We start from the raw sequence: 27,989 nt of genomic DNA on the forward strand, positions 1-27,989 counted from the left end.
GAAAGGATTAATTAACAAAACCATAGGGTAGGAGGGGTACAATTCCACACAATTCCCACCACCCAATCTCCATATCCTACCCCCTCCCCTAATAGCTTTCCCATTCTCTATCCCTCTGGGAGCATGGACCCAGGGTCCTTGTGGGTTGCAGAAGGTAGAAGGTCTGGCTTCTGTAATTGCTTCCCCGCTGAACATGGGCGTTGACTGGTCGGTCCATACTCCCAGTCTGCCTCTCTCTTTCCATAGTAAGGTGTGTCTCTGGGGAAGCTGAGCTCCAGGACACATTGGTGGGGTCTTCAATCCAGGGAAGCCTGGCCAGCATCCTGGTGGCATCTGGAACCTGGTGACTGAAAAGAGAGTTAACATACGAAGCCAAACAAATTTTTGAGCAATCATGGACCCAAAGCTTGGAATAGTGGAGAGGAAGTGTTAGGGGGATACTCACTGCAAACTCTAGTGTACTTCTGCTTTCAGGTATATATTTTGCAGTAGTTTATGGATACGTATGAACATATGCTCTCTCTCACAGAAACTGGTGTATATCTAGGTTATGGGACTTTGTTAGAAAGTGAACCACCTGAGATGAAATTAGAGTATACTATGAAAGGAAAGGTCTCACCCGAGTAATGAAGCTGAAGGGTTGTCATTCCACACGTGCAGTCTCTGGACACAATCTGAAGTGAAGCATGTTGAGGTGGCAATCGTGTTGGGTAGGTTGTGATCGGCAGATGCAATATTATTTGATATGGATTGGGAGAGGCATACGGGAAAGTGGGCCCTATCTAAGGGTTCCAGGACTGGGGGAAGTAGAGGTTCTATAGTGGAGATGTGAGGTTCCTGCTGTCTTAGGGTTCAAAAAGACAGTCAATAGTTAATGTTATCATCACATTATTTGTTAATTGGGTTAACTTTGAAAAGTCCTTTTGTTATGGTTTGCTGTACAGTACCCAGTATCTTGTATATAGCTGTGCTATTGGTTGCTTCTGATCTACTTGGTCTAGGCTTTTGAGAGAGTCTGCATATCAATTACACAGCCTATATATTGAAAAGATTCAGTTTGTGTTTTGAAAAACTTCGAGACATCCACTTTATTTTCCTCCTCTTGTATTAATTAACTACTGATTTATATGTCTACATTTTGCTAGGAGTGTACATAAACACCATTCCCACCACCAAAAGACTGTGACCCATCCCTCCCACCCACTCCCACCCCCCACTGTCCCAGGAAGCTGCATGTCTACCCCTCACCACAGGGTTTTTACTTTGGTGCCCTACTTACAATTTGGTCAGGTCCTGCTTTTAGTTTCCCTTTCAGATCTTCTTACTCAACTTCTGTTGATGAGTGGGATCATCCCATACTCATCTTTATCTTTCTGACTTAGCTCACTTAACATAATTCCTTCTAGCTCTGCCCGAAAATATTTTCTAAAGGTTTAATGCATGGTCTCTTGATAGCAGTTTGTTGCTTTGAGATGTTTGTATTGCTGAGGTATTTTTCAGTTGTAACATAAATACATTTATTATAATGTATTAATTATAATAAGGTTTGTCTGCAGGTCAGTCAATGCATCCATCTTCTAATGGAGGTCTGCATCCCTCAAAAAAAGTTCAGAAAAACCGAAATAATTATGCCTCTGTAGAATGCGGTGCCAAAATTTTGGCAGCTAATCCAGAAGCCAAGGTATGTGCTGTTTCTCTAAGTCACTAATAAGTGTAGCATCCTGCCAGTAGATAGATATATATATGAGAGGAGGGGAAGATGGGGGAGAGAAAGACACCTGTAGACGTGCTTCACCGCTTGTGAAATGACCCCCCTGTAGGTGGGGAACTGGGGGCTCAAACCGGGATCCTTATGCTTTGTGCCATTTGCGCTTAACCTGCTGCACTACTGCCTAGCCCCCCTGAAAGATATATTTTTAGTTCATTCCTGGTTACACTGGTACATGGCCTTTTCCTTCTTTTTCTCCTTTTCTTTTAAAGACTTTCATTTTTTGGAGTAGTTTTAGGTTCACAGCAAAACTGAAAAGTATTACAAGTTTGCATATACCCATTGGCCCCACATTAGGAACAGTTTCCTCAATTATCAACCTCACCAGAATGGTGTGTTTATTACAGTGGATGGACAATCATTGTCACTCAAAATGTGCTATTTACATTAGAGTGTGTGCCTATTTTAGATACTGTATGAGTCTGGAAAAAAACAGAATGATAGACATTCACCAGCAAGCATTTTTCACTTCCCCCCAAATCCTCTATGCTTTGATCATCATCCCTTTCCCTAACTTCACAAACACTAATCTTATTTTTCTATCTTTATAGTTTTGTCTTTTCCAAAATGTAATATAATTAGACTCATACAATATGGGACCTTTTCTCATTATTTTTTTCAGTCAGCTGTTTGCAGTTAAATTTTGTTTATGTCTCTCATGGCTTAATAGTAATTTTTTTTTTTTTTTACTATAAGTGGTAGATCATTTGAAGGTGCAGCAGTTTTTTTTTTTTTTTAATTAACTATCTATTTATTGGATAGAGACAGCCAAAAATCAAGAGGGAATGGGGAATGAAAGAAATGCCTGCAGCATTGCTTCACCACTTGCAAAGATTCCCCGCTCTGCATGTGGGAAATAGGGCCTTAAACCCAAGTCCTTGTGCATAGTAACATGTGCACTCAACCAGGTGCATCATCACCAGGCCCCTGGAGGTGCAACAGTTCTATCGGTTAACCTACTGAAATACATGCAACATGGTATTTAGCTTTTTAAAATCTGTGTGAAGTTTTAGAAACGAACTAGTGGGAAGTCATTTTTCCATTATAATAGGTATTTAATGCTGAATGTTTTGTTACAAGACTGATTTAGGATCTAACTCTACAGCCATATGCAGTACATTTTAGCCATCTTAGTAATTTTTCCCCCAAAAATAAGTGTTTCAAACTCAAGCATATCACAAGATCTGATAGTACAGATGTTCTAGAAATTTGTAGAGTAAAAATAGTTTTTCTTAACAAATTTATTCCCTTCTCTTCTTAAAATAGAGCACATCTGCTATTCTTATAGAAAACATGGATCTTTATATGTTGAATCCTTGCAGCACTAAAATTTGGTAAGTAGTATAAAATTCAATAGAACATATTCTATTTTTTAAAATATTTTTGCTTATTTTATTATTGGATAGAGACAGAGAAATTGAGTGGGGGTGATAGAGAGCGAGAGACACTCACAGCACTGCTTTACCACTTGTGAAACTTCCCTCCTGCAGGCGGGGGACCAGGGGCTCAAACCTAGGACCTTAAGCATTGTACTGTGTGCACTTAACTAGGTGCGCCACCACCTGGCCTCTTATAGTACACATTCTATACATGTATGTATTGTGTTCAGTTTAGGTATTCTTTTTAAAAAATTTTTATTTATTTACTAATGAGAAAGATAAGAGGAGAGAGAGAAAGAACCAGACATCACTCTGCCACATGTGCTGCCGGGGATTAAACTCAGGACCTCATGCTTGAGAGTCCAAAGCCCTATCATTGCGCCATCTCACGGACCACAGTTTAGATATTCTTTATAACGCTTTTATTTTTATTTTTATTTTTTTTGCCTCCAGGGTTATTTCTGGGGCTCAGTGTTTGCACTATGAATCACTGCTCCTAGAGGCTATTTTTTTCCTTTTGCCCTTGTTGTTTATTGTTGTTGTTGCTGTTGTTGTTGGATAGGACAGAGAAAAATCTAGAGGGGGAGAGAAAGATAGACACCTGCAGACCTGCTTCACCATTTGTGCAGCGACCCCCCTGCAATGGGGAGCCGGGGGCTTGAACCCGGATCCTTACACCGGTCCTTGTGCCTTGCACCACATGCACTCAACCTGCTTTTCTTTTTAAAGAGGTCACAAAAACACTGATATAGTTAAGCTGGTAGGAAATAATATAAAAAGAAAGTGCTACTAAAGTATACTCTATAACAGAGATGATAAGTAACTGTAAGAGAGCATGAGAGAGGGCTTTCTGGACAAGAAAATTCCTGACTGGAGTCTGCAAAAATTCATCAAAGTTGCAGGTGAAGGAAGCAGAGGTTTTTCAGGGATCATAAGAATAAGGGAACAGTTCCTAAAGGAGCATATTTCTTCTGGGCAACTAAATAAAAACTACCTGAAGGAGTTATTTACTAATGACAGTAGCAGTACAGTTACAGTAATGATGGGAGCTGAAGTAGGGGGGTTAGTTTAGCAGAAGTCAAATGCTTTAATCAACTCAGCTTATTAAAACTATCTGAAGTTTGTGACCATGAGGGGGAGTAATGATTGTTTTTAATAAGGAAGTGACATGACCTCACTGATTTAAAAAATATATATTTTGTTTATTTTTATTTATGTTATTTGATAAGGCAGAGAAAAATTGAGAAAATCTAGGAAATCTCTAAAGATTTCATTGTTTAGCTCTGATTCTACCTCTAACTTAAAGTATAGGAAAGGAAATAGACTTATGGGGAAAATAGTGTGCAATATGCCAACAGTTTTATTACTTGATTTCACTGCTCAGAAGCAGCTGTGTTGGTATGTTCCCTGACCTCTGAGAAGAATTGGTTTGCCCCTTGCTAGTTTTGTGCCCCGCTTTCTCCCCGCCCCCTATGCTAAGGACGGGCAGAGTCCCAGCAGCAGCGGCGGAGAGAGGATGATGGAGAAAAGCACATGGTGTGGTGATTTGCCCGTTCGTCAATAAAGATTAAACTGCGTTCTCAGCCCAGCCGTGTGTCTCTGGTCATCTCTGTTACCCGTCCGTGAAGCCAGCCCGGATCAAACAACACAACTTTTTGAAAAAAATTAAAAAACTATCATGTTGTTAAACTCCCCTTGACACTAGTCAATTTGTACTACTATAGTTATTTTTAATGAAGTCATACCTTCCTTAAAAGTGAACTTTGACATGAAAAAAAAAAACCCTCTTAAAAACAGTAAGTGGTCTTGCCTGGATAGTGCTCATATTTTACCAATGCTCAGTTCAGATTTTTTTTTTTTTAGTCATTTTATGATGATTTATAAGATTATAGTTCCATTCCATTTTACCATCAAAGTTCATTTTATCACCACCCCCTAACCCCCCAGGATAACCACCATATTTCTCCTAAGGTCTTAGAAGCAAACTGACTTTTTTTTTTTTTTACAAGTTCAGTTCAGTCCCCAAATGAGTGAAATCACCCAGTAGTTGTCTTTCGCTTTCTTACTTCACTCAGTATAATGACCTCTAATTCTATTCATTTTGTCACAGAGGAGACAATATCATCTTTTTTTTTTTTAATTGCTAAGTAGTACTATGTTGAGTAGATGTTCCATAACTTCTTTATCTAGTATCTGTCAATGAACATTTTGGTTACTTTTACATTTTGGCTATTGTGAATAATGCGGGTATGAACATGGGGGTGTATATGTCACTCTGAATTAGTGTTTTCATATCTTTTCATTAAATGCCTAGGAGTGCTATTGCTAGATTATAAAATATTTCCATTTTTATTGTTTAAGGACACTCCATACAGTTTTCCAAATGTACCACTTTGCATTCCCACCAACATCATCACCAGCACTTAACATTTCCTGTTTTGTTGATGTAGGCCATTCTCACTAGTAGGAGGTGGAACATCCATGTAATTTTAATGTGCTTTTCTCTACTGATAAGCGAAGTTTGGCCCAGATTTGAGTCCAGCCCCTACTGCATTGGAGGAAGCTATGGTGCTGTGGTGTTTTTGTCTCTCTGTATCTATCTCTTTCTTTTTCTTTAAAAAATTTTTTTTATCTTTATTTATTGGATAGAGACAGTTAGAAATTGAGAGGGTAGGGGAGACAGAGAGGGAGAGAGAGAGACACCTGCAGCCCTGCTTCACCACTTGCAAAGCTTTCCTTCTGCAGGTGGGGACCAGGGGCTCGAACCTGGGTCCTTGTGCACTACAACATGTGCGCTTAACCAGGTATGCCACTACCCGGTCCCAGTATCTGTGTCTTTCTGTCTGGAAAATGTCAACCTGGAGCAATGAAACCTTGGTAATGACAGTGTGTGTGTGTATGTGTGTGTAGTATGTTAAGGGGGCCAGGGAAATAACAGTGGTCATACAGAAAGACTTTTCATACCTAAGGTTTTGATATCCCACATTTAGTCCCCTGAACCACCATAGATCAGAGCTGAGCAGTGCTGTGGTAAAAGTAAGTGAAGCGGGGCCTGGGAAGTAGTGCCTCAGGTTAAGTGCATAGTGTGAAACACAAGGACCAGCTCAAAGGTCCCAGTTCAAGCCACAGCCTCCCTGCCTGCAGGGGGCTTGCTTCATAAGCAGTGAGGCAGGTCTGCTCTGTCTCCCCTCTGTCTTCCCCATCTCTCTCAATTTCTCTCTGTCCTATCCAACAACAATAACAGCAGCAACAACAGTGGAGAAAAGATGGCTGCCAGGATAGTGGATTTGTAGTGTAGGCACTGGCCCCAGCAATAACCCTTTGAGTCAAAAATGGAAAAAAAAATATTAAGGGACAAAAATCAATTTCTTGTTTTATTTATAATTTCTTCTTTGGTGATATGATATGAATGGGAAAAATTTAAAGGCTACTTATTATAATTAAGACTGTAAGTCCTTATATTTTTAAGTAACATGATGTTGTTTGTAGATACTTTAAAAAAAATTTTATTTATAAAATGGAAACAGTGACAAGACCATAGGATAAGAGGGGTAGAGTTCCCACCACCAGAGCTCCGTATCCCATCCCCTCCCCTGATAGCTTTCCTATTCTTTAACCCTGTTGGGATTAAGGACCCAGGGTCATTATTGGATGCAGAAGGTGGAAGGTCTGGCTTCTGTAATTGCTTCCCTGCTGAACATGGGTGTTGGCAGGTTGACCCATACTCCCAGCCTGTGTCTCTCGTTCTCTAGTTGGGCAGGGCTCTGAGGGAGCGGAGCTCCAGGACATATTGGTGGGGTCATTTTAATGTCATGTTTAATATGAAGTTTTTATTGACTTATCTGAATCATTGTCTTATGTTCTTTTCAAAGGTTTGTTATTGAACTTTGTGAACCAATTCAAGTAAAACAGCTTGATATTGCAAATTATGAATTATTTTCTTCTACTCCTAAAGATTTTCTGGTTTCTATCAGTGACAGGTAAATAGTTTCTGTTGCATCTCCAGAAAAATAACTTAAAGATAAATCATTTTTAGAGCTTCAGTTATTCTAAGAATAGTAATAATACTATTTACTGTATTACAATGAACGTCAGTTTACTTTCATTGACTAATATAGCACTTATAATGTCATATAATCATTTCCTTGTAAGATGAGGAAACAGACTAGGAAAGGTTAAATCACATGCTCTGGTCACATGACTTGTGAGTTAGAAAACTAAAATACCTTTTTTTTTTTTTTTTTAAACTGCCAGTAAGGTTACTGCTGGGGCTCCGTGCCAGCACAACAAATCCAGCACTCCTAGTGGCCATTCCCCCCACCCCCTTTTTATTATTATTGTTAGGACAGAAAGAAATTGAGAGGGGAGGAGGAGGTAGAGAAGGAGAAAGAAAGACCTGCAGACCTGCTTCAGTGCTCATGAAGTGTCTCTACTGCAGGTTGGGATCGTGGGCTCAAACCAAGGTCCTTGCACATGGTTGTAAATGTGCTTAACTGGATGCACCACTGCTTGGCCTTCAAAATACAGATTTTTTTTTAATTGTTTAAAATTGTATTTATTTACTCATTTTCACTGAGTAGAGAAAGAGAAACTGAGAGGGAAGGGGGAGATACAGAGGGAGAGAAGAAGAGTGACACCTACAGCACTGCATCATCACTAGCAAAGCTTCTCCCCTGCAGATGGAGACCAGGGCTTGTTCCTGGGTCCCTATGCAGAGTAACATGTGTGTTCAACTGAGTGTGCCATTACCTGACCCCCTCAAGATACACTTTGTAATTTTAAGAATTCTCACTTGTAGTTATTGTGTTTTTTATTGCTTTCACATGTTTTTTAAAGTTATAACTTATTAAAGATATACATGAGTATTTTGCATAGTGAAGTGTATTATTATTAAAGTATACTTTAGCATAGTTATTGTTCATGACATAATGTAGGAAATTTTTAGCACCATAATAACTTCTTTTCATGCTTTATGTGCTCTTTCATTCTGCAAAAAACTTAGTCCTAACTTATAAGACTATCCTCTTGTTTTTCAAATACATCATTTGTAAAGAGTACTTGAAATTTCCTCCCAGTGAAGATGTATGTTTAGTATATCAATACATTTTGAATGTTCAGGATATACTATGTAGGAATCTATTATTTAAGTATTCTGCTGGTCACTAAGAGCTTTCCATATTGTTCCCCCATTTTTCTCTCATTAACCTTGTGCAGATCACTTACTTTTCTCTAAACTATAATGTTTTTATATGTCAAAAAGACATAGCCAAGTCTAACATAAAATGTATCTTTTTAAATAAGAGAGTATGTTACTTGGATGGATTCTTTAGCTGCTGTAGTAAGCAGGTGTGTGTGTGTGTATGTGTGTGTGTGTGTGTGTGTGTGTGTGAGAATATATGTGGTTTTCCTCTTGAAAGTTGAAAGATGAAAGATGGACAGCTATGTAAAATTTATGAAATACATGGTAAAGGGTTTTCTCTTTCTTGTTCCACCAGTACTTTAAATTACATTTTGTATCATCACACACTCCTAATATTTGAAAAAATATCTCCATCAAAAGCAGTCCCTTGAGTATTTTCTGGTTAAAACCTCTCAAGCTCCTGGAAGAGGTCCTTGTACTATTTTTTGCTTCTTGATTTCCTTCTCTTTGATTCTTTGTGATCTTCTCCTCCTTCTCCCCCCACTCTCTTCTTCTTCTTCCCCTCTACCTCTTCCTCCTCCTTCTTCTTTTTCCATAAAGAACTTAGAAAAGAAAAGTATATCTTCCATCTCAGTGTTTAACTTATATTTTAACTGTCTTAAGTGAATGTTCACTCAGAGGAGAACAAAAATACTTAACAACACAGCATATGATTTGAGGATGTAATATAATCTCTCAGTATGTAGTTCATGGTCTTTTAAAAATAATATTTATATTTTCTAGATACCCTACCAATAAATGGATTAAGCTAGGTACTTTCCATGGGAGAGATGAGAGGAATGTCCAGAGTTTCCCTTTAGATGAACAGATGTACGCAAAATATGTGAAGGTAAGGCTTCTATGTAAAGAACTGTGTTTGTTCATGAAGGCATACTTGATAATTTCATACCTTATACCTCATTCCATCTGTTTAAAAGTCAGGAAAATTACGAGGAAATTTGCTGTAGTATTCATTTAAACAATTTATTCTTAGCTTTATTAATTTAATATTTCAATTCTTACTTGGATATATTGTTTTATGAGACAAAAGGTATAACTGAAAACCTATGACACTTATTTGATATTCATAACTGATAAGATTATTATATTATGACTCTTAATTTTAAGTCTTTATATAAAATGCCATCATCATAGTATTCTGTTTCCATTTTACAACCCAAATCATTATTATTCTCTGAAGCTGTTTGTGGCCCAGAGCAAAATGTTCCAGAGACAGAGAAACTGGCTCATGAAGAAAGAGTAGAAGCTTTGGGAAACCTCTTCATAAGTAGAAAGGCAACCCATGGCAGATGGGTAGCCAAGTTTACTTATCTGGGGGATGGGCGGGTTAGGTTCCACATTGGTTGGGCGCCATATGCCAATCCCTGTTCTGGCGCCATTTGCCGGTCTAGCTTCACAGGCGGGAGACAGCCGACCAGGGACTCATGGCTGAGCTGGGAAGCAGTATCTCGTTTATTAATCAGATACATTGCCTTTTATGCATCTCTTCACCGGAAGTAGCAAGGGAAAGGAAATGATTAGGAGAGGGGGCAGAGCAAAAAAAGAGCCCAAACAGAACATAGAAAGCTTCCATCCAACCAGTGGGGATTAAACCAATACCCTGCAGGCAGGTAAAACAGCGACTATGTAAATAGACCACATGGTAAGTAATACAAGTGAACCTTATGTGATGATCAAAACAGAAGGTCTTATAAGCAGAATTTAGAAGCATACCAACAGTTGTTAAAGCAAATATATATATATATGTTTATATATATATTTACTTATATATATTATATATATATTTATCTCTATTTATTTATTGGATACAGTCAGAAATCGAGAGGGAAGGGAAGGATAGAGGGGGTGAGAGACAGAGACACCTGCAGCTCTGCTTCACCACTTTCCCCCTACAGGTGGGGGACCAGGGGCTTGAGCCTGGGTCCTTACGCATTGTAATGTGTGCGCTCAACCAGGTGCATCACCACCCAGCCCCAAAAGCAGATATTTCTTACCTTATTAGATTTGATTCTTAGGTCATTCAGTTTTAGTATATAATTACTTGTCACTATCATAGCTCTTACCTTTCATTTTGTGTAGTGTAATAGCCTATACCCAAATACCAGTTTCAGATAAAATTTAATTCAGTTTTCCTGATGTTTCCTCTGTCAATATGGAATTAGTATTATTTACCAAGGTAGGATTATTATAACTCTTAAATTGGATTTAGACAGACTATAGGAACTTCATACTCTTCCTTCCCTTTTTTCTTAAAATAATATATACCTTAAAGTATCACTATTGTAATAATAATGACCTTTCAGAATGATAGCAATTTTAATTCCTATCTTTCCTTCTCCAAATCTGAAAATACAGAGCTACCTAATTGTCTTCTGGGATTTTACTGTGTCTTTTTTTATGCATGTATTAAATTGGCTTTTTTAAGTGGGTAAACTTGTAGTATTCTTAGTCTCAGTATAAATAAAGTGAATTCTAGTTTTAAATAAGGTTGATGTTCTCAGTTAATAGTTCAACAGTATGCAAAGAATGAAGCTGCATTTTCAGTTCATTTTAAAAATGAATATGCAAACAGTATTCAGTGACCTGTTTATTTAGCACAGTTTCTTACGTTATGAGGGAAAATGTTAAGAATTATTTAGCAGGTGATAAAATTATATTCGGTTTCAACTAAGAGAGTTCACATGTTACAAAATAGAAAAACTCCAGTAATCATTTCTTTATACCAACTATGTAAATAATGAAATAACATTGGTGCTATAAAAGGTGTCATATAAAACTTCCTACTTTGCTTTTTTTATGGTCAGAGGCTTTAGCACATTTTGATGATTAGTTTTTATATTTTCCTTTTATTAATGTACTTGATAGGATAGGTTAAAAAGTGGAGACAGGGAAGGAAAGAGACAAAGAAACACCTGCAGCAATACTTCACTTGTGGCAAGCAGGGGCTTTAACCTGGGTCCTTTTGCATTGCAACCGTGTGCTTTAATCAAAAGTGCTACCACTTGACTTTTATAATTAGTTTTCTAAAGCATAATTTTTGGTAAAATTAAACCTAAAAGCAGGACAAGTCACTTTCAGTTCTCACTTTATAATGATATGTTATATAAATTTACCTGTATTTTTTTCTCCAAAAAGAAACCCAAATTTATATATAAAACCACTTTTTAACTGCTTATATTCTAAAAGTAGAGTGAATATATATCTCCTGTTTATGTAAGTTATGTCTGAAATAACTTGCATACCAAAATTTCATGCTTTCCCTAAAGCAATTAGTATCTAGTATTATAATAGAATAGACACCAGTAAACATCATTTTATATTATGCTAGTTGATAATTTTATCAATAGGCTTAGGTATGTGATACAATGTATAAATGAAGAGATATACTTACCATGCTGTATTTAAAGTAATTCAAGATAAAGCAGCAGCAATGAATTTAGGTTATTAAACTCAGTAACCTAAAGTTAATTCATTATATTAGACTATATATTCTAGTAATGATAGTAAAAATTTAAATCATATGCCTAGATTTTTTGCTAAGAAATAAGAGTACTACAATGTTACCCATCATAGTACATTTCTTTCTGTACCTTGATTATACATTATAATTTGCAAATATTAAATGTTGCTTATGGCATGTAATCTAGACTTTGGAACTGATTTCTTTTTCTTTTCCTTTCTCTTGCTTCAGATGTTCATCAAATACATAAAGGTTAGCAATCTTCTCTTTCGCAATGTTGAATAACAAGGCATGGCATATTATACCTGCATGGCAGAAAGCAAAACTTCACAAATACTGATTTTGGAAAATTAAGAAAATTGTTTAGGAATGTGACAGTGGAAAAATAAAACTGAATTGCTAGATAGTCACACAGGCAGTGTGCTAGATTTCCATTGATGTGCATTTTATTCTCTAGGTGGAGTTGGTATCACATTTTGGATCAGAGCACTTTTGTCCATTAAGTCTTATAAGGTAATGCAGATTAAAATGTGCTTACTAAGTGATTTTTAAGAGATAGAGATAATATACAAAAATACTAATATATTTAAGGTAGATATTTTTATGTTAAACTAATACCATAGAAATATAAACTGTAAAACTTTACATTCATAAACAATGTCAGAATTTCCTCTGTTAAGAAAAATGGCCCTTTTTATGTATTTAGTTTATCTTGTTTGCTGTTTTGCTAGAAAAGATTTGGTCACTGTATTTATATTTTTATTTATTTATTACCAGAGCACTGTTCAGCTCTGGCTTATGGTGGTGCAGGGGATTGAACCTGGGACTTTGGAGCCTCAGGCATGAGAGTCTCTTTGCATAACCATTATGCTATCTACCCCCGCCCATCACTGTACTTTTAAATATCTTAAATATATTACATTTTAGTGGAAAATGAATGACAGTGGTGAAAGGAATAGTCATTTCAGAGTCTAAAAGCTAGTGATCCTCAAAATTTGCCCATTTATTGTGAGAAGATAAATCTTAGCAACTCCGTTGTGTTGTGTTTGGAAAGTTTTTATTGAGGTTGCTATTTCTGTAGGGTGTTTGGCACTAGCATGGTGGAGGAATATGAAGAAATTGCAGATTCCCAGTATCAGTCAGAGCGTCAGGAACTATTTGATGAGGACTATGGTAAGTGTCTTTAAGACAGGTGACTATTGTGTATGTTGTTTTGCTTTTTGAAATCTACAATAATGGGTAAGTCAGTCATTAAATATCATTATGGTGGGGGCTGAGGAGAGATAGCAAGGCGACGACACTCAAAGTCTCATGTGCAAGAGGTCCTAAGATATAATCCCCTGCACCATCAATATAGCCAGAGTTGAGTGGTGCTCTGATAAAAAATACAAACAAATAAATCATGTGCCAGCTGTCTTTATTTTTCAGATGTCTGTTTATTCATGAGACAGAGAGCCAGAACATCACTCTGGAATATGAGTTGCCTAGGATCAAATTTGAGACCCCATGCCTGGAGTCCAGTGCTTTATTCACTGCACCATTTCTTTGGCCACCTGGTTGTGTGAGACTTCAGTCTTTTTTTTTTTTTTCATTCTTTTAAAAAAATATTTATTTTAAAAATATTTTTATTGATTTATTATTCGACAGAGGCAGTGAAATTGAGAGGAGAAGGGGGGAGATAGAGAGGGAAAGAGACAGAGAGACACCTGCAGACCTGCTTCACCACTCCTGAAGATTCTTCCCCTGCAGGGGGAGAGACCAGGTACTCTAACCCAAGTCCTGTGCACTGTAAAGTGAACGCTTAACCAGGTGTGCCATCACCTGGCCCCTTTTTTCATTCTTTATTCATTTTTAATAGCTGACTTTTTTCTTAACTTGATTTTGTTTTGTAAATTGAGTTAATCAGTTGCTTATGACTGAAACCCATTTTCTCAACACCTCAGTGTTAGAAATTAAAGTGTATGTCCCTTTGCCTAATCCAAACCCTATTACATACATGTGGAAGGAAACTGAAATTACAGAATTGAGTACTGATTTCTTTGATTGGCTTGAGCCTTAGAGCATGCTCATTGATTTTAGAAAAACTCTTAAAAATTTGGTGGGGCAGAGATAGTATAATGTTTATGCAGAGACTCTCATGCCTGAGTCTCTGAAGTCCCAGGTTCAGTCCCCCTCACTTCCATAAACCAGAGCTGCTTAGTACTCTGGTAAAATAAACAAATAAATGCCTTAAGAGACTGTAGGTATAGAAAGTTGTTTGACTTTTTCTTAAGACTTACTTATTTCTTAAGAGATAGAGAAGGGAAGAATTAAGAGAGAGAGAGAGAGAGGAAGGGGCATGTGGGTGGTGGTGGCAGAGAAACCTGAGACCACTCTGGTACCTGTGGCTCCAGAGACAACAGAATCAAGATCCTCAGGTACAGAAGTCCTGTACTCTGCCAATTAAGTCATGTCCCCAGCCATTCAAGGTTTTGTTTTAAGATATCTTAAGAATTTTTTTTTTAATTTTATTTTTTAGCCAGAGTATCGCTCATCTCTGCTTATGGTGGTGCTGGGGATTGAACCTGGGACCTTGGAGCCTCAGGCATGAAAGTCTCTTTGCATAACTATTATGCTATCTCCCCAGCTTCCATAATTGTTTTATAAGCGAAATGAGGCTTATTAGAAGTTGGTGAAGTATATTGAAAAGTGAATAAAAGTCTTATAAAATTTTAGTAAGCAATAGAGTTTCCTTGGTTTATTTCTTTTTGATTAATGACTTGTGGTCTCATTTTTAAACATGTTTTAGATGTTTTTATATAGTGAATATAAAATTTTAAATGTCAGATGCCATTCAGTGATGGATCATAGCTTAAACTTTTTAAGAAAATTCTTTTATTGTTTTGATTTGATAGGATTGAGAGAAATTAAGGGGGAAGGAGTGAGAGAAAGGGAGAAAGAGAGATACCTGCAGAACTACTTCACTCATGAAGCTTCTTCCCCTGCATATGGGAACTAATGAAGCTTCCTCCCTTGCAGATGGGAACCAGTGGCTTATTAAATCCTGCTGCGTCCTTGTGGATAGCTACTAAATACACCACTACTCAGCCCCAGCTTGGGCTTTTAAACACACTATTGGAGATAATATTCAGTACAATTACCTTCCTTCTCTCTTTATATAGATTATCCACTAGATTACAATACTGGAGAGGACAAGTCCTCAAAAAATCTCCTGGGATCTGCTACAAGTAAGTATTTTAGGTTTTTACTGATCTCTCTCTCTCTCCCAGACTGTATTAAGATCTTTTCAACTTTTTCCCTGACATGTAGAGATTTTATTAGGTATTGTTTTATCATATATTTAATGTCAAATTTTGAATTGAATTCAGATACTGGCTTTTCAAATTTTTTTTTCTTTATTGGGAAATTAATGTTTTACATTTGATAGTAAATACAATAGTTTGTACATGCATAACATTTCTCAGTTTTCCATATAACAGTACAACCCCCACTAGGTCCTCTGTCATCATTTTTTGGACATGTATTCTCCCCATCCACCCACCCTAGAGTCTTTTACTTTGGCGCATTACGTCAATTCCAGTTTAGGTTCTACTTGTGTATTCTCTTTTGATCTTGTTTTTCAACTTCTGCCTGAGAGTGAGATCATCTCATATTCATCCTTCTGTTTCTGACTTATTTCACTTAACATGAATTTTTCAAGGTCCATCCAAGATCAACTGAAAACAGTGAAGTCACCATTTTTTATAGCTGAGTAGTATTCCATTGTGTATATATACCACAACTTGCTAAGACACTCATCTGTTGTTGGACACCTGGGTTGCTTCCAGGTTTTGACTATTACAAATTGTGCTGCTAAGAACATGTGTACACAGATCTTTTTGGATGGGTGTGTTTGGTTCTTTAGGATATATCCCCAGGAGAAGAATTGCAGGATCATAGGATAGGTCCATTTCTTGCCTTCTGAGAGTTCTCCAGATTGTTCTCCACAGAGGTTGGACCAATTTATATTCCCACCAGCAGTTCAGGAGGGTTCCTCAAAAGTGTTTCTATGGAAATAAAATATAAAAAGTAGATGAAAAGAATTATGAGAAAAAATAGAAGCATGGCCTAAGTAAATACATTTTTAGGTAAATTCCTTAGAATGGAGAGAAGACTATGAATTTACTTGAAGGGAGAGTTATTAAAGAAGTCCTTCACCATATGTGTTGGAGTACCTAGCCGCTCATACTAGATGGGAGAGAAATTTGGATAGTAATTTTGGAGGTGGATTGTACCAGTGAATTTTTCACAAATGAGCTTTCTTTAATATGTGGATATGGTTAGTTTCCTAATTACCAAAAAATGAGACTGGCTTTATCTGTAATAGTGATTCACATGTAGTAACAGTACTAGTAATGTACTTTTTATAAACTAAAGAAACAGTGATTAAGATACTAGCAGTTTAGTTTCCATCATTATAACCTAGACTCTAACTCTGGCAGCTAGCTAAGGAGACTTATGGAAAGACCATCCTCAACTAACAGATAATTTTATTTTTACTGCCGGAATACTGGTAGGTATATTTGAATGTTTGTTATTTTTTGTTATGCTTGCAGAATAAAAACTTTCTGGAAGAGTGCCTTTTTTAAGATTAATAATTTAATAAAGGTAAATCTAAGTAAAATACCCCTGTGCTCAGTGAGTTGAATTGCTTGAATTCTAATCTCATAATCCCACAGATAAACAGTAGTATATTTATGTAGGTGAATATTTTGTAGAGACATAGTATATGGAGTTACAAGTCATTTTTCTTTTCTATTTTTTTTCTTCTTCTCTTCATTGTAGACTCATTGTGTGTATATATATACACATATATATATGTATATATATATATATATATACACATATATAATTTATTTATTCCCTTTTGTTGCCCTTGTTGTTATTGGTGTCGTTGTTGTTGAATAGGACAGAGAGAAATAGAGGAGGGGAAGACAGGGGGAGAGAAAAACAAACACCTGCAGACCTGCTTCACCGCTTGTGAAGTGACCCCCTGCAGGTGTGGAGCCTTGGGCTTGAACCAGGATCCTTACTCTGGTCCTTGCACTTTGCTCCACCTGTGCTTAACCCACTGTGCTACCGCTGGACTCCCTGTTGTATATTTTTTAAGGAAAAAAAAAAAAAGAGTTCAAAATAGCTGCCTAAGGAGAGTTCTTCTATGTAACATTTAACTTTGTTACATATTTTTTTACTCTGTTGCTAGTTAACTGACTTTTTAACTATTTTTAAGCAGAATTCTTAACTATGTAATTGATTTAATGATACTAAAGTGCCTCATTCACTACTATGAGATAGTTTTTTTTTTATGAGAAAATGATGCTATTTTTTATCTCTGGATAGTATATTAATGTTTGTATCTTTGAAATTGTCAAAATTTCTATAATATCTAAGAGTCACCATTTTTAATTTATTTTATTAGTGAATTAATAATGATTGACAAGATTGTCATATAAAAGTGGTACGATTCCATACCATCCCCACCAGCAGAGTTCCATATACCCTCCCCTCCATTGAAAGAGTTCTTAGTTTTTATCCCTCTGGGAGTATGGAAGAGTCACCATTCTGATAGCTCAGTGATGCTGGAAAAATGGGATAAAAGCATTTATTTTATGAAATAAAAAATAACCCTAGACTGAAAGATATCTCTCTCTTTTTTTTTTCTTTTTCTGGTTCTGAAAAAGCTGGGCTAAAAGCATTATTATCTTATGAGGTAAAAAAAAAATAACCCCAGACTGAAGGTATCATGTTTCTAGAAACCTCTGGAAAGAAGGGTTCATCTTAGGAAATTAATGCCATATCCTAGTCTTAGGTAAGGAAAGCCCTGCTGACATATTTGTTTTCTTTTTCTGTCTTCTTAGGAAACCTAGCTATAGTTCATTGGAGAATATTTTCTTATTTATAAATCACTTCTTTAGCCAATGTATTATTTAAACAGTCTTCTTTAGATCATGATTTTTCAATCTTTCTTACTAAAGGTGTGCTTCTTGATAACACACCATTAATTTTTCTTTTTAAGTATTAGGGAAGGGCAGTGTGTTTACTGTCCAGTGTTGTAGGTATTGAAAGAGTTTGCATAATGAAACAAGATGGTGGGAGGATATCAATTGAGTCAAAGATTAAAATTGGGTTTAAGAAGATCTCCATCCCATGTGATTATGTTAAGTAATATAAAAGGTGTAGGATAATTGCTGGATGGTCTAGTTCGTCTTTATAATAGAGATGGTTAGAACAAATGAGATATACACACTGTCTCTAGACTTGGTGAGAGCTATGGTGTTTATGGGTGGGATAGAGAGAGCAGAACTTTAGAGGAAGGTGTGGTAACTTATATACATCATGTGTAGATGTGAAAGTATACCACTGAAATCTTACCATTTTATGAAACAGTGTTGAATCACTAATAAAAAAATACAGTACCAAAACAAACAGAACAGCTGTATTTTAAAAAGTTCTTTATCTCTTGAATTTTCAGGACAAGAGAATGAGTAAGATATGAATGAATGGATTTTGATGTCATGAAGCACATAGCCGTGATCACCTAACACTGCTGCCTTATTATTTTTTTTTTCTCTGTAGAGTTCATGGCTGTTTTTGAGCTTAGCTGCCACAAGGTGGTGCATAACATTAAGGATTTTGATCATAGAGCCTTTGGCACTTGAATGTCTAAATTTGACTATAATCATCCTTACTTTCTGTTGGGTTGTTGAAAAAGTTGTGGCATTTTTTTCCTACATTTTACCTCCAGATTTGTCACTGGGACTCTGTGCCTGCGCTACAAATTCACTGCTCCTGGAGGCTATTTTTTCCCCTTTGTTGCCCTTGTTCTTTTTTGTTGTTGTTGTTAGTATTGTTATTGTTGTCATTGTTGGATAAGACAGAGAGAAATGGAGAGAGGAGGGGAAGACAGAGAAGGGGAGAGAAAGACAAACACCTGCAGACACCTGCAGACCTGCTTTCACCCCCTGCATGTAGGGAGCTGGGGACTGGAACCGGGATCCATATGCCGGTCCTTAAGCTTGCACTACGTGTGCTCAACCCGCTGCACTGCCGCCCAGCCCCCTGCCATTTTTTTCTATGTAAAAATGCTTCGTGACGTTTTGGGCAGTCCAGTAGATGAGCTTAAACTGTCCAATTTTTGAACCTCATTTATTATGTTTACATAGAATTTATAAGGTAGAATTTTGTAGCTTTATTATTAATAAAAACTATTTTTCTTTTAGCTATTGAGTAGTTGGTGATTATAGAAAACTTAAGTATGTCACCAAAGTAATTGCTTCCAGTGGGACATGATTGTCAGAGAGCAAGCTTATCACATACTTAGGCATTCTTGGTATCACATGATTTACTTAAATAGAAAAGGAGGGAGAAACTTTTGCCTTACAGCAATAATCTATTCTACTTTGTATCTCACCTTTCTGTTCTTGTTTCTCAAGTTATGCCCATGTGTGAGATTATCCCACATTCATCCTTCTCTTTCTGGCTTATCTTGCTTAATATGATTCCTTCAAGCTTCATCCAAGATGAGATGATGAAGGTGACTTCATTATTCTTAATAGCTGAGTCGTATTCCATCGTGTATATATACCACAGCTTTCTTAGCCATTCATCTATTATTTGAACACCTAGGTTGATTTTTTTTTTTTAGTCTGCCTTTTTTCCCTTACTTTTTTCCCTTACATTTTATTAGAATCATCTAATCAGTTAAAAACTGTGTAAGTTTAAGATAACATGATTTTTTTGTGTTCTTTTGATCAAGTCAAAGTATTTTTTTATGAATGTATGAATATATATGTTATTCCTGGGGTGCCACTTCTCCAGGCCAACATTGTTTTGGATAAAGGGTTGCCCTCAGCATAGCATGACAGCCTTCCCCAGTGCTGTGGGATCAGTGACTTGTACCTACCTGGGTAGTGAGCATGGAAAAACAGGTGTGCCTTCCCAAGTGAGTTGCCTTGCTGACCCTGAAAGTGTATATATCTTAAGGTCCTAGAAGAAGGGGGAAAAGATAGATGGGTATATTTCAGAAGTAGAAGAATCACAGGGAGGACAGTAGTTTTTGTCGTTCTGTATTGTATTATGGCATAAGTGATTTGTTTCCTGTATCAAAGAGAGCCATTAGATTGTTAGAGACTGAGTATGAAATGGGCCCTAGGAAAATTTCACTGTTAATTGTCTATCTCAAACTTGAGTGTTGACTAGTCTTAAGAGAACTCAAAGACAGGAATCTAATTTGGCACTGTATTCCGAAGTATTACCTTAGTTAATTCTGAAGGCTCTACATGACCAGATTGCCACTGTTATAGACTATTATGTGTTTGGATGCAAAGTAAGAGTAATCAGAATTCACAATATTGCTTTCCTAAAAGGAGAGAGAGAGACTGCATTTGCTATATTCCTTGGATTTAGCAATATTATATGTTGTGTTTTAGCAAAGGGAACTTAAAATAGTAATAACTGATAAGGTTTAAAGTGTCACTTTAAAAAAATTTTCTTTATTGGGGGATTAATGTTTTACAGTCAACAGTAAATACAATAATTTGTACATGCATAACATTTCTCAGTTTTCCACACAATAATACAACCCCCACTAGGTCCTCTGCCATCCTGTTCCAGGACTCTCCTCCCTCACCCATCCCAGAGTCTTTTACTTTGGTGCAATACACCAACTCCAGTCCAAGTTCTGTTTAGTCAAGTGTCACTTTTGTTAGCATTATAATAGAAGTCCCTGATAGTAGGGAAATGACTTACAGTGGAATTTTAGAGGTTATATTAGAAGTGAAAGTCATTTTCTCGTGAAATAAGCATCATATTTTTTGCACAAGGAATAAGCACAGGGAAACAGCTTGTGCTTTTTTTTTTTTTTATGGAATTTTGCAGTTCTGTGGTGCTCATGTTATGTCCCATGTTATTCATCATTCAGATAGCATCTTTGGAAAAAAGGCAAAACTAGCAAGTATGCAGATTGTTTTTTCTATGACACTTAAACGTTTTATGACTTGAGTACATTGATTTGCCCCATGTCTATATCCATGCAATTATAAGAGTTTGTATGATTTATTATCCATAAAATGCTATTAATTCGTAAACAATTGATTCTATGCAGTATCAACTTGGGATTTAACCATATTACTAGTAGGTAGTATATATTCATAATTGAAAAATAACAAAATTTGCTGTCTTCTGGATAATTTCCAATTTTATTTTTTACTTGTGGCTATCACTTCATTCAGGAAAAACTTGTTTCTTTAAGCTTTTTTCTTGCTTTGTTTTAGTTTTAAACTATAGACGCTTGTTAAAGGGAAGGGGGAAAAAAAAAAGGCCTTTCTGTAAGATAAGAATACTGTTCATTGTATTTCTTCCCTGTCCCACTACAGACTATGCTGAGTTATACTTGAATATCCTTTAATGTGCCAGAGACAGTGTTTTTTGATAAAAAGCTTTATTTTAAGAGTGTATTTACATTTCGAAATCCTTCTAAATAGAAAAATTCAGATTTATGCTTTATACAATTTTACTAAAGTTTGTTTCCTATATTAGACTTACATAGTAAGGTCAAAAAAGCTATTAGTCCAAATAATACAAAAGGCTACTAGAAATGGCCTGATACTAAATTATATGACAATTATAGGTGTATCAGTATTTTTCTCTGATTGAATTTTGTTTTAGATGCCATTCTAAATATGGTGAATATTGCCGCTAATATTCTGGGAGCAAAAACTGAAGACCTGACAGAAGGTACCTAATCATTTTATGGGTCTTTTGAATATCCGAGATTCCAGGGCTCTTATCTAGTTAGGAAAATCAATAAGATAAACAATTTGATTTTTCATATAGAGATATAAAAATAATCCAAAAGAATTTAGCAGTCTTCTGTTATTCAATGCTTCCTTGAATTTCACACTTTTCTTTTTTTATTAAATAATAGGTCACTGCCTATATAATTCATGCATTTGTATTTTGACTCTTCACTAAGTAGAAGTAATGACTTTATCTCTGATCTCTTTACTGAGGTTTTGATGCTCAGTGGTACATCAAATATGCTTTTCTTTTACTTGATTTTAGAAAGATGTTTTTTCCTTACAGAATGTCAAAAAGGATATTATTCTCAAAATGAAAAAAACACTTTTGTATGTTTAAAAAAAGTACTTAGGTTCTTGTGCAAACTTAAAGTGACCCACTTAGCTCTTGTCATTCTTATTAATAACCCAGGTGTCTTAAAGTCATATTAGTTATATATGACTATATAAAATTCATAATTACATGTCTTTAATTATTACAATGAAATATTTTCATGGTATAGCTCTTGAAGTTAAACTCAGTATGGGCATCTTTCTTAAAATAGGAAATAAAACTAAATCTGAGAATGCCATTGCCACAACTGCACCAAAAATGTCTGAGTCAGCTCCTGCCTCGAGTCCTGTTCCAGCACCTGAGTAAGTTCTGTTGTGATTTTAGCATTGTATTAGAATGGAGAACTAAGTGTCCCAGTAAATACATACTTGTAATATGTATGTGAAATGACTATCTATAAAAACCTCCCAATCTGAGGTGGACAGTCCAGAGCCACTTAAGATATCTGAGTGGCTTCTTTTTACATTTCATTCTAGACCAATTGTTTGTCACCTTGCTAAGATGTGTTACTTTATTATTCACAATACTGAATCTTTTTCTCCTTACAAATAATTGACCAAACTGTGCAGATAAAAATTTGAGGAAAAATCTTAAAGACCTGTAATTGTAAAGCTGTGCTATGCTGGGAAAGCTAGGTATTTCTGGAATTAGGGTGCCCTGAAATATTTGGAACACAGCAAATTCTTAGTGTTCACATTCTAATTGAATGATTAGGTAGTATATATCCCTCCTCTTCAGACATTAGTCTTTTTTTTTTTTACTGCTATAGTTTATCTGGTAATTTATAACTGATATAACACAAATATGTAAGAAATATTATTAGAGGATATATAAACTGACATATCATCTACTTAGGAAAGCATTCCCCAATTATGCTTTGATCCAGTAACTCTTTGAGTGTCAACAGAATAAAAGTCCAACTTTTAGATAGTTTACTTAATTCCTATCTTTGCTGTTGTGATATTATTTGAAAACATTTTCCGATTTTTGTACTTTTTCAGTGTAGAATTTGCATATGAAAATACCTCTTTTTGGTACTCATTCTCTAAGATTGTAGTTTTTTTTCTATAAAGGCCACAACTGGAAGTTCAGTCTTTATCTTGGAAGGAACCACAGGCATTATAATTTATAGTACTGTTCCTACCAACTTCACACCCTCCACACACCCTATATACATATTCTACAGCCTGAAGATGGAGTTGGATTGATGACATTATTAATCAGAATTTTTATTAAAGTGGTTAAGTATTTGAATTTAAATAATGTAGAGTTAGTCGACAGTATTATTTTGGGGGTAAGGGAAATGTTTCTTTTCTCTAAAATAAATGAATATGTGCTTGTGTGTGTTTACTGTCATATAGGAATTCATCATCAGAGAAGAAAAATCTTTGAGAAATCTGGCTACCTTTTGAAAACAATATTCAAACACAAAGTGAATTCATAATTATTAAGAATCCTGGATTCTACCTTCAGCTCAGGAATTAGAGCCACTGAGTAGCTTAGTTTCTTATACAAGTAGTGATGAGACTAGTAAAGATTTGGGGAGTATTTATGAGAGGAAAGAGTATGGGATGAAATTCATTAAGTAAAAGTACTAGGGGAGTCGGGCAGTTGTTGTTAAGGTTCCGGAGCTCCAGCAGGCTGGGCTAGATTCGTGGCGGTAGACAGAGATGACCAGAGACACACGGCTGGTCAGAAAGGCTTTATTCACGATCAGGCAAACATGCTTTTCTGTCTTTCTGCTCTGGTGGCAGAGAGAGACCCTTAAACTAATCACCACACAGATCTGTCCTGCATCCCCTCAAGGCGGCCGCCAAGAACTCTGGAACTACGTAGCATAGGGGGCAGGGAGAAATAGGGGCACGAAACTAGCAAGGGCCAAACCAGTTCTCTCAGAGGTGGGGGGGAAGGAGACCAAACCAAAATGAAACATACAACAGGCAGATCAGATTAAGTGCACGTGGCACAAAGCTCAATAACTGGCATAAGGATCCCAGTTCAGGCATAAGGATCCTGGTTCAGGCCCCTGGCTCCCCACTTGCAGGGCAGTCGCTTCACAGGCCGTGAAGCAGGTCTGCAGGTGCAGGTGTCTTATCTTTCTCTCCTCCTCTCTGTCTTCCCCTCCCCTCTCAATTTCTCTCTGTCCTGTCCAACAATGACATCAATAACAACATAAAACAAGGGCAACAAAAGGAAATAAATAAATAAATAATTTTTAAAAAGTATTTACAACCAAACAAATTTTTAATAGTTGTAGATTAAAGAAAAGCAAGTTTGTCACAGTAAGTACTATATATGAGTCTTCTCATACTCACTAGATGGCTTTGTTACCATTTCAGAATAGAATTTATACAGTAAGAGGGAGTCAGGCGGCAGCGCACCGGGTTAAGCGCAGGTGGCGCAAAGCACAAGGACCAAGGACCTGCCTAAGGATCCCGGTTTGAGCCCCTGGCTCCCCACCTGCAGGGGAGTCTCTTCACAAGTGGTGAAGCAGGTCTGCAGGTGTCTAACTTTCTCTCCCCTTCTCTGTCTTCCCTTCCTCTCTCCATTTCTCTCTGTCCTATCCAATAATGATGACATCAATAACAATAACTACAACAATAAAACCAGGGCAACAAAAGGAAATAAATCAATGAAATATTTTTAAAAAAGAATTTATATAGTGAGAAATTATTCAAAGGAAAAAAATTTTATCCAAAAATATACTTTGAGTTTATTCTATATCTCTAGTCTTCCTTTTGTATATTTTGATTTTCTTTAAGCATAATTTTAACTTGATTTCTAGCTGAAGTTGTTTGTAATTAGGATCTATATTTCTAGGTCTGTGATCACTGATGGACATGAACATGACATTGAATCATCAGCACTGGATGCCTCCAAAGAAAGTCCAATTGTACAGCTAGTTCAGGAGGAAGAGGAGGAGACCAGCCCATCCACAGTGACCCTGCTGGGTAGCGGTGAACAGGAGGATGAATTATCACCCTGGTTCGAATCAGAGACGCAAATATTTTGCAGTGAACTGACCACAATTTGTTGTATTTCAAGTCTTTCAGAATATTTATATAAATGGTGTTCAGTCAGAGTTGCCTTTTATCGTCAACGCAGTAGAACTTCTTTGAGTAAACACAAAGATTACATTACAGCTCAACCACCATTACTATATCCTGTACAATCAGCAGATGCTTCAGTATTGCCACTTCCAAGTGGAGAATTGGACAGTAAAAGTACGGAAAGGGAAGCTGAAAGTGTTGTTTTTGGTGACTTAAGTAGTCCCAGTCAAGACAGTTTGATTAATCACACTGTTGATGTAATTGAACTTGAACCAAGCCATCCTCCAACTCGTTCACAGTCTCTTCTTTTAGATGCTACTCCTGAAATAAGTTACTTACCTAAAACAGAAGTACCTGCGTCGGCTAAATATGAGACAGGGCATACAGCATCACAAGTGATTCCCCAAGAGAGTGTTGTTGAAGGTGATAATGAAACAGAAATGAAGTCTGAGAGTTTCAGTTCTATAGAAAAGCCAACTGCAACCTATGAAACAAGTCAAGTGAACGAAGTCATGGGTAATATTGTAAAAGAAGACATGAACTCCAAGCAAATCATTACAAAGCTATCTGAAACTATAGTGCCACCTATAAACACAGCTGCTGTGGTAGACAGTGAAGACGGCGAAACCAAAACCAATATAGCTGACACACCAAAGCAAATTTTGACTCCTCCTATGGATTCATCTGCATTACCTGAAGTAAAAGAGGAGGAACAGTCTCCGGAAGAGGCCCTTTTGAGAGGATTACAGAGGACAGCTACAGATTTTTATGCTGAACTACAAAATTCTACTGATCTAGGCTATGCTAATGGAAATCTTGTACACGGATCCAACCAAAAAGAGTCAGTATTTATGAGACTCAATAATCGTATTAAAGCCTTAGAAGTTAACATGTCCCTCAGTGGTCGCTATCTGGAGGAACTTAGCCAAAGGTAAGTAAATTCTTAAGAATGAACCCTGGCCATTTTGCATAACAAATTAAGGGCAGAGTAGACTGTGACTGGAGTCTTATCTATTTCATGATATAATAGTGAATACAATTTTAACAGAAGTACTGAGTGACATATAGTCTTTATTAAATCATAGCAGGTTTGAGTTAATTTTTCTGCTGCTGCTTCTGTTACTTGCCTATCCTCTTTTACTGTTTGGTTTCTAGGATCCAGGAGGAAAATAATAGCATAATATCATAAAACTGTCAATGGTATCTGTCTAGATATTTGAGTTTCAGTGAGTGAAAACTAGAATAGACTGAACAGAGTGGTTAGGTAACATTTACACTGTTTGAAACAAGTCCCAGAACCCTAATTCTAGTTTCAGCAATGTATGCTCTTATACTGTAAGTGCCAATATGATTCCATAGTGATTAAGACTCCAGGGCTACTCTCTGTTTCATATACCAGTTTGTACTTTATTTTATCCACTGTGTCTGGTGTCCAACTAAACTAAAACAACTAAACTAAAGTTTCTGAACCATTCCCTTTTCTATTCTTAAATGGAAATGCTACTGGTGTGGTATTACCAAGGTCACCACCACATCCTAAAAGGGTTCTTTGTAATCCACATATATATTTTACTGGTAAACTGTATGTATGTTTATGCTTACTTAGTTACCTCTTATATGTTCTTGCCACTACCTCTCTCTCCTTCCTACCCTTCTAAGAGATCTATAGAAATCACTAAGTCTTCACATAGCAGCGAGGCACATGCATAGATTGGATGTTGAATCAATAAACCTCTCAGGGCATCTCTCTATTTTACCTTTGTAAGTACTTCTGTATCTCACATGTCCAATGAAAGAGTTGACTTCAGAAAAATGAATTTACTTTAATATTGAAATCAGAAATGTCCCAGGGGCCGGGCGGTAGCACAGCTGGTTAAGTGCACATGGTGCAAAGCCCAAATATCGGTGTAAGGGTGTAAGGATCCTGATTCGAGCCCCCACAGCTCCCCACCTGCAGAGGAGTCACTTCACAGGCAGTGAAGCAGATCTGCAGGTGTCTGTCATTCTCTTCCCCTCTCTGTCTTCTTGTCCTCTCTCTATTTCTCTCTGTCCTATCAAACGATGACAGAAATAACAACAACAACAATAATAATGATAAACAAAGGCACTGAGCCCCAGCAATAACCGTGAAGGCAAAAAAAAAAGAGGGGCCAGGTGGTGGTGCACCTGGTTAAGCACACACACTATAGTGAGCAAGGAACCAGATTCAAGCCCCTGGTCCCCACCTGCTGGGGGAAAGCTTCACGAGTGGTGAAGCAGGGCTGCAGGTGTCTCTCTGTCTCTCTCCATCTCTATCTCCCTTCCCCTCAATTTCTCTCTGTCTCTACATAATAAAAAATAGTTAAAAAAAAAAAAGAAATCAGAAATGCCCCCAGTAATAAATAAATTAAAGCTATTTAAACCAATTCTCACTCCCCTCCACAGGTATCGAAAACAAATGGAAGAAATGCAAAAGGCTTTCAACAAAACAATTATAAAACTTCAGAATACTTCACGAATAGCAGAGGAGCAGGTTGGTCACCTTCAGGCCATTATATAATTTTCTGCTGAGTTCTGTCAAATCTTGTTGGTGAGAAGGTTAAGTATTAGTGGCTTACTTTTTCCCTTACTAGCTGATAACTAGACCTGTTATGTCATAATTATGAAGGTATCTAGCTATTGGCCACTAACATGGTATTTATTAATATACTTTTAGACTATGCTATCACAAAGAAGAAACTTTATATTTAGCATCATAAAAGATTATTTGGGACTGGCACCAAGTGGAGTTTGTGTGTGTGTGTGTGTGTGTGTGTGTGTGTGTGTGTGTGTGTGGTTTAAGAGCTTTAAAAAATATTTATTTGTTTACTTATTAGATAGAGGCTGAGAGAAATCAAGAGGGGACAGACACACCTGTAGCACTGCTTCCCCACTCTCAAAGCTTCTCCATTGCAGGTAAGGACCAAGGGGCTTGTACCCAGGT

The 27,989-nt window shown here is 36.7% G+C and overlaps 1 protein-coding gene across 6 annotated transcripts in view; it reads left to right on the forward strand.

The window, feature by feature from the left end:
• Positions 1-27,989, forward strand: part of SUCO (SUN domain containing ossification factor) — a 76,690-nt gene that overhangs the window by 35,212 nt on the left and 13,489 nt on the right. For 3 of the 6 annotated variants that reach the window (XR_009551588.1, XM_060197883.1, XM_060197879.1), the window contains 12 exons: positions 1,545-1,681; positions 3,035-3,102; positions 7,020-7,127; positions 9,071-9,176; positions 12,039-12,059; positions 12,265-12,320; positions 12,889-12,980; positions 14,969-15,034; positions 21,513-21,581; positions 22,189-22,279; positions 24,798-25,958; positions 27,452-27,539. Coding sequence is in view for 5 of the 6 variants with exons in the window: in XM_060197883.1 (XP_060053866.1) it covers positions 1,545-1,681; positions 3,035-3,102; positions 7,020-7,127; positions 9,071-9,176; positions 12,039-12,059; positions 12,265-12,320; positions 12,889-12,980; positions 14,969-15,034; positions 21,513-21,581; positions 22,189-22,279; positions 24,798-25,958; positions 27,452-27,539 (2,063 nt within the window). In the remaining variant the exon portion in view is untranslated. The remainder of the gene's footprint in view (positions 1-1,544; positions 1,682-3,034; positions 3,103-7,019; positions 7,128-9,070; positions 9,177-12,038; positions 12,060-12,264; positions 12,321-12,888; positions 12,981-14,968; positions 15,035-21,512; positions 21,582-22,188; positions 22,280-24,797; positions 25,959-27,451; positions 27,540-27,989) is intronic. The other 3 variants (XM_060197880.1, XM_060197881.1, XM_060197882.1) reach the window with 3 other exon arrangements.

Source organism: Erinaceus europaeus, chromosome 9 (genome assembly GCF_950295315.1).
Source record: "Erinaceus europaeus chromosome 9, mEriEur2.1, whole genome shotgun sequence".
In the NCBI taxonomy this organism is placed as follows: domain Eukaryota; kingdom Metazoa; phylum Chordata; class Mammalia; order Eulipotyphla; family Erinaceidae; genus Erinaceus; species Erinaceus europaeus.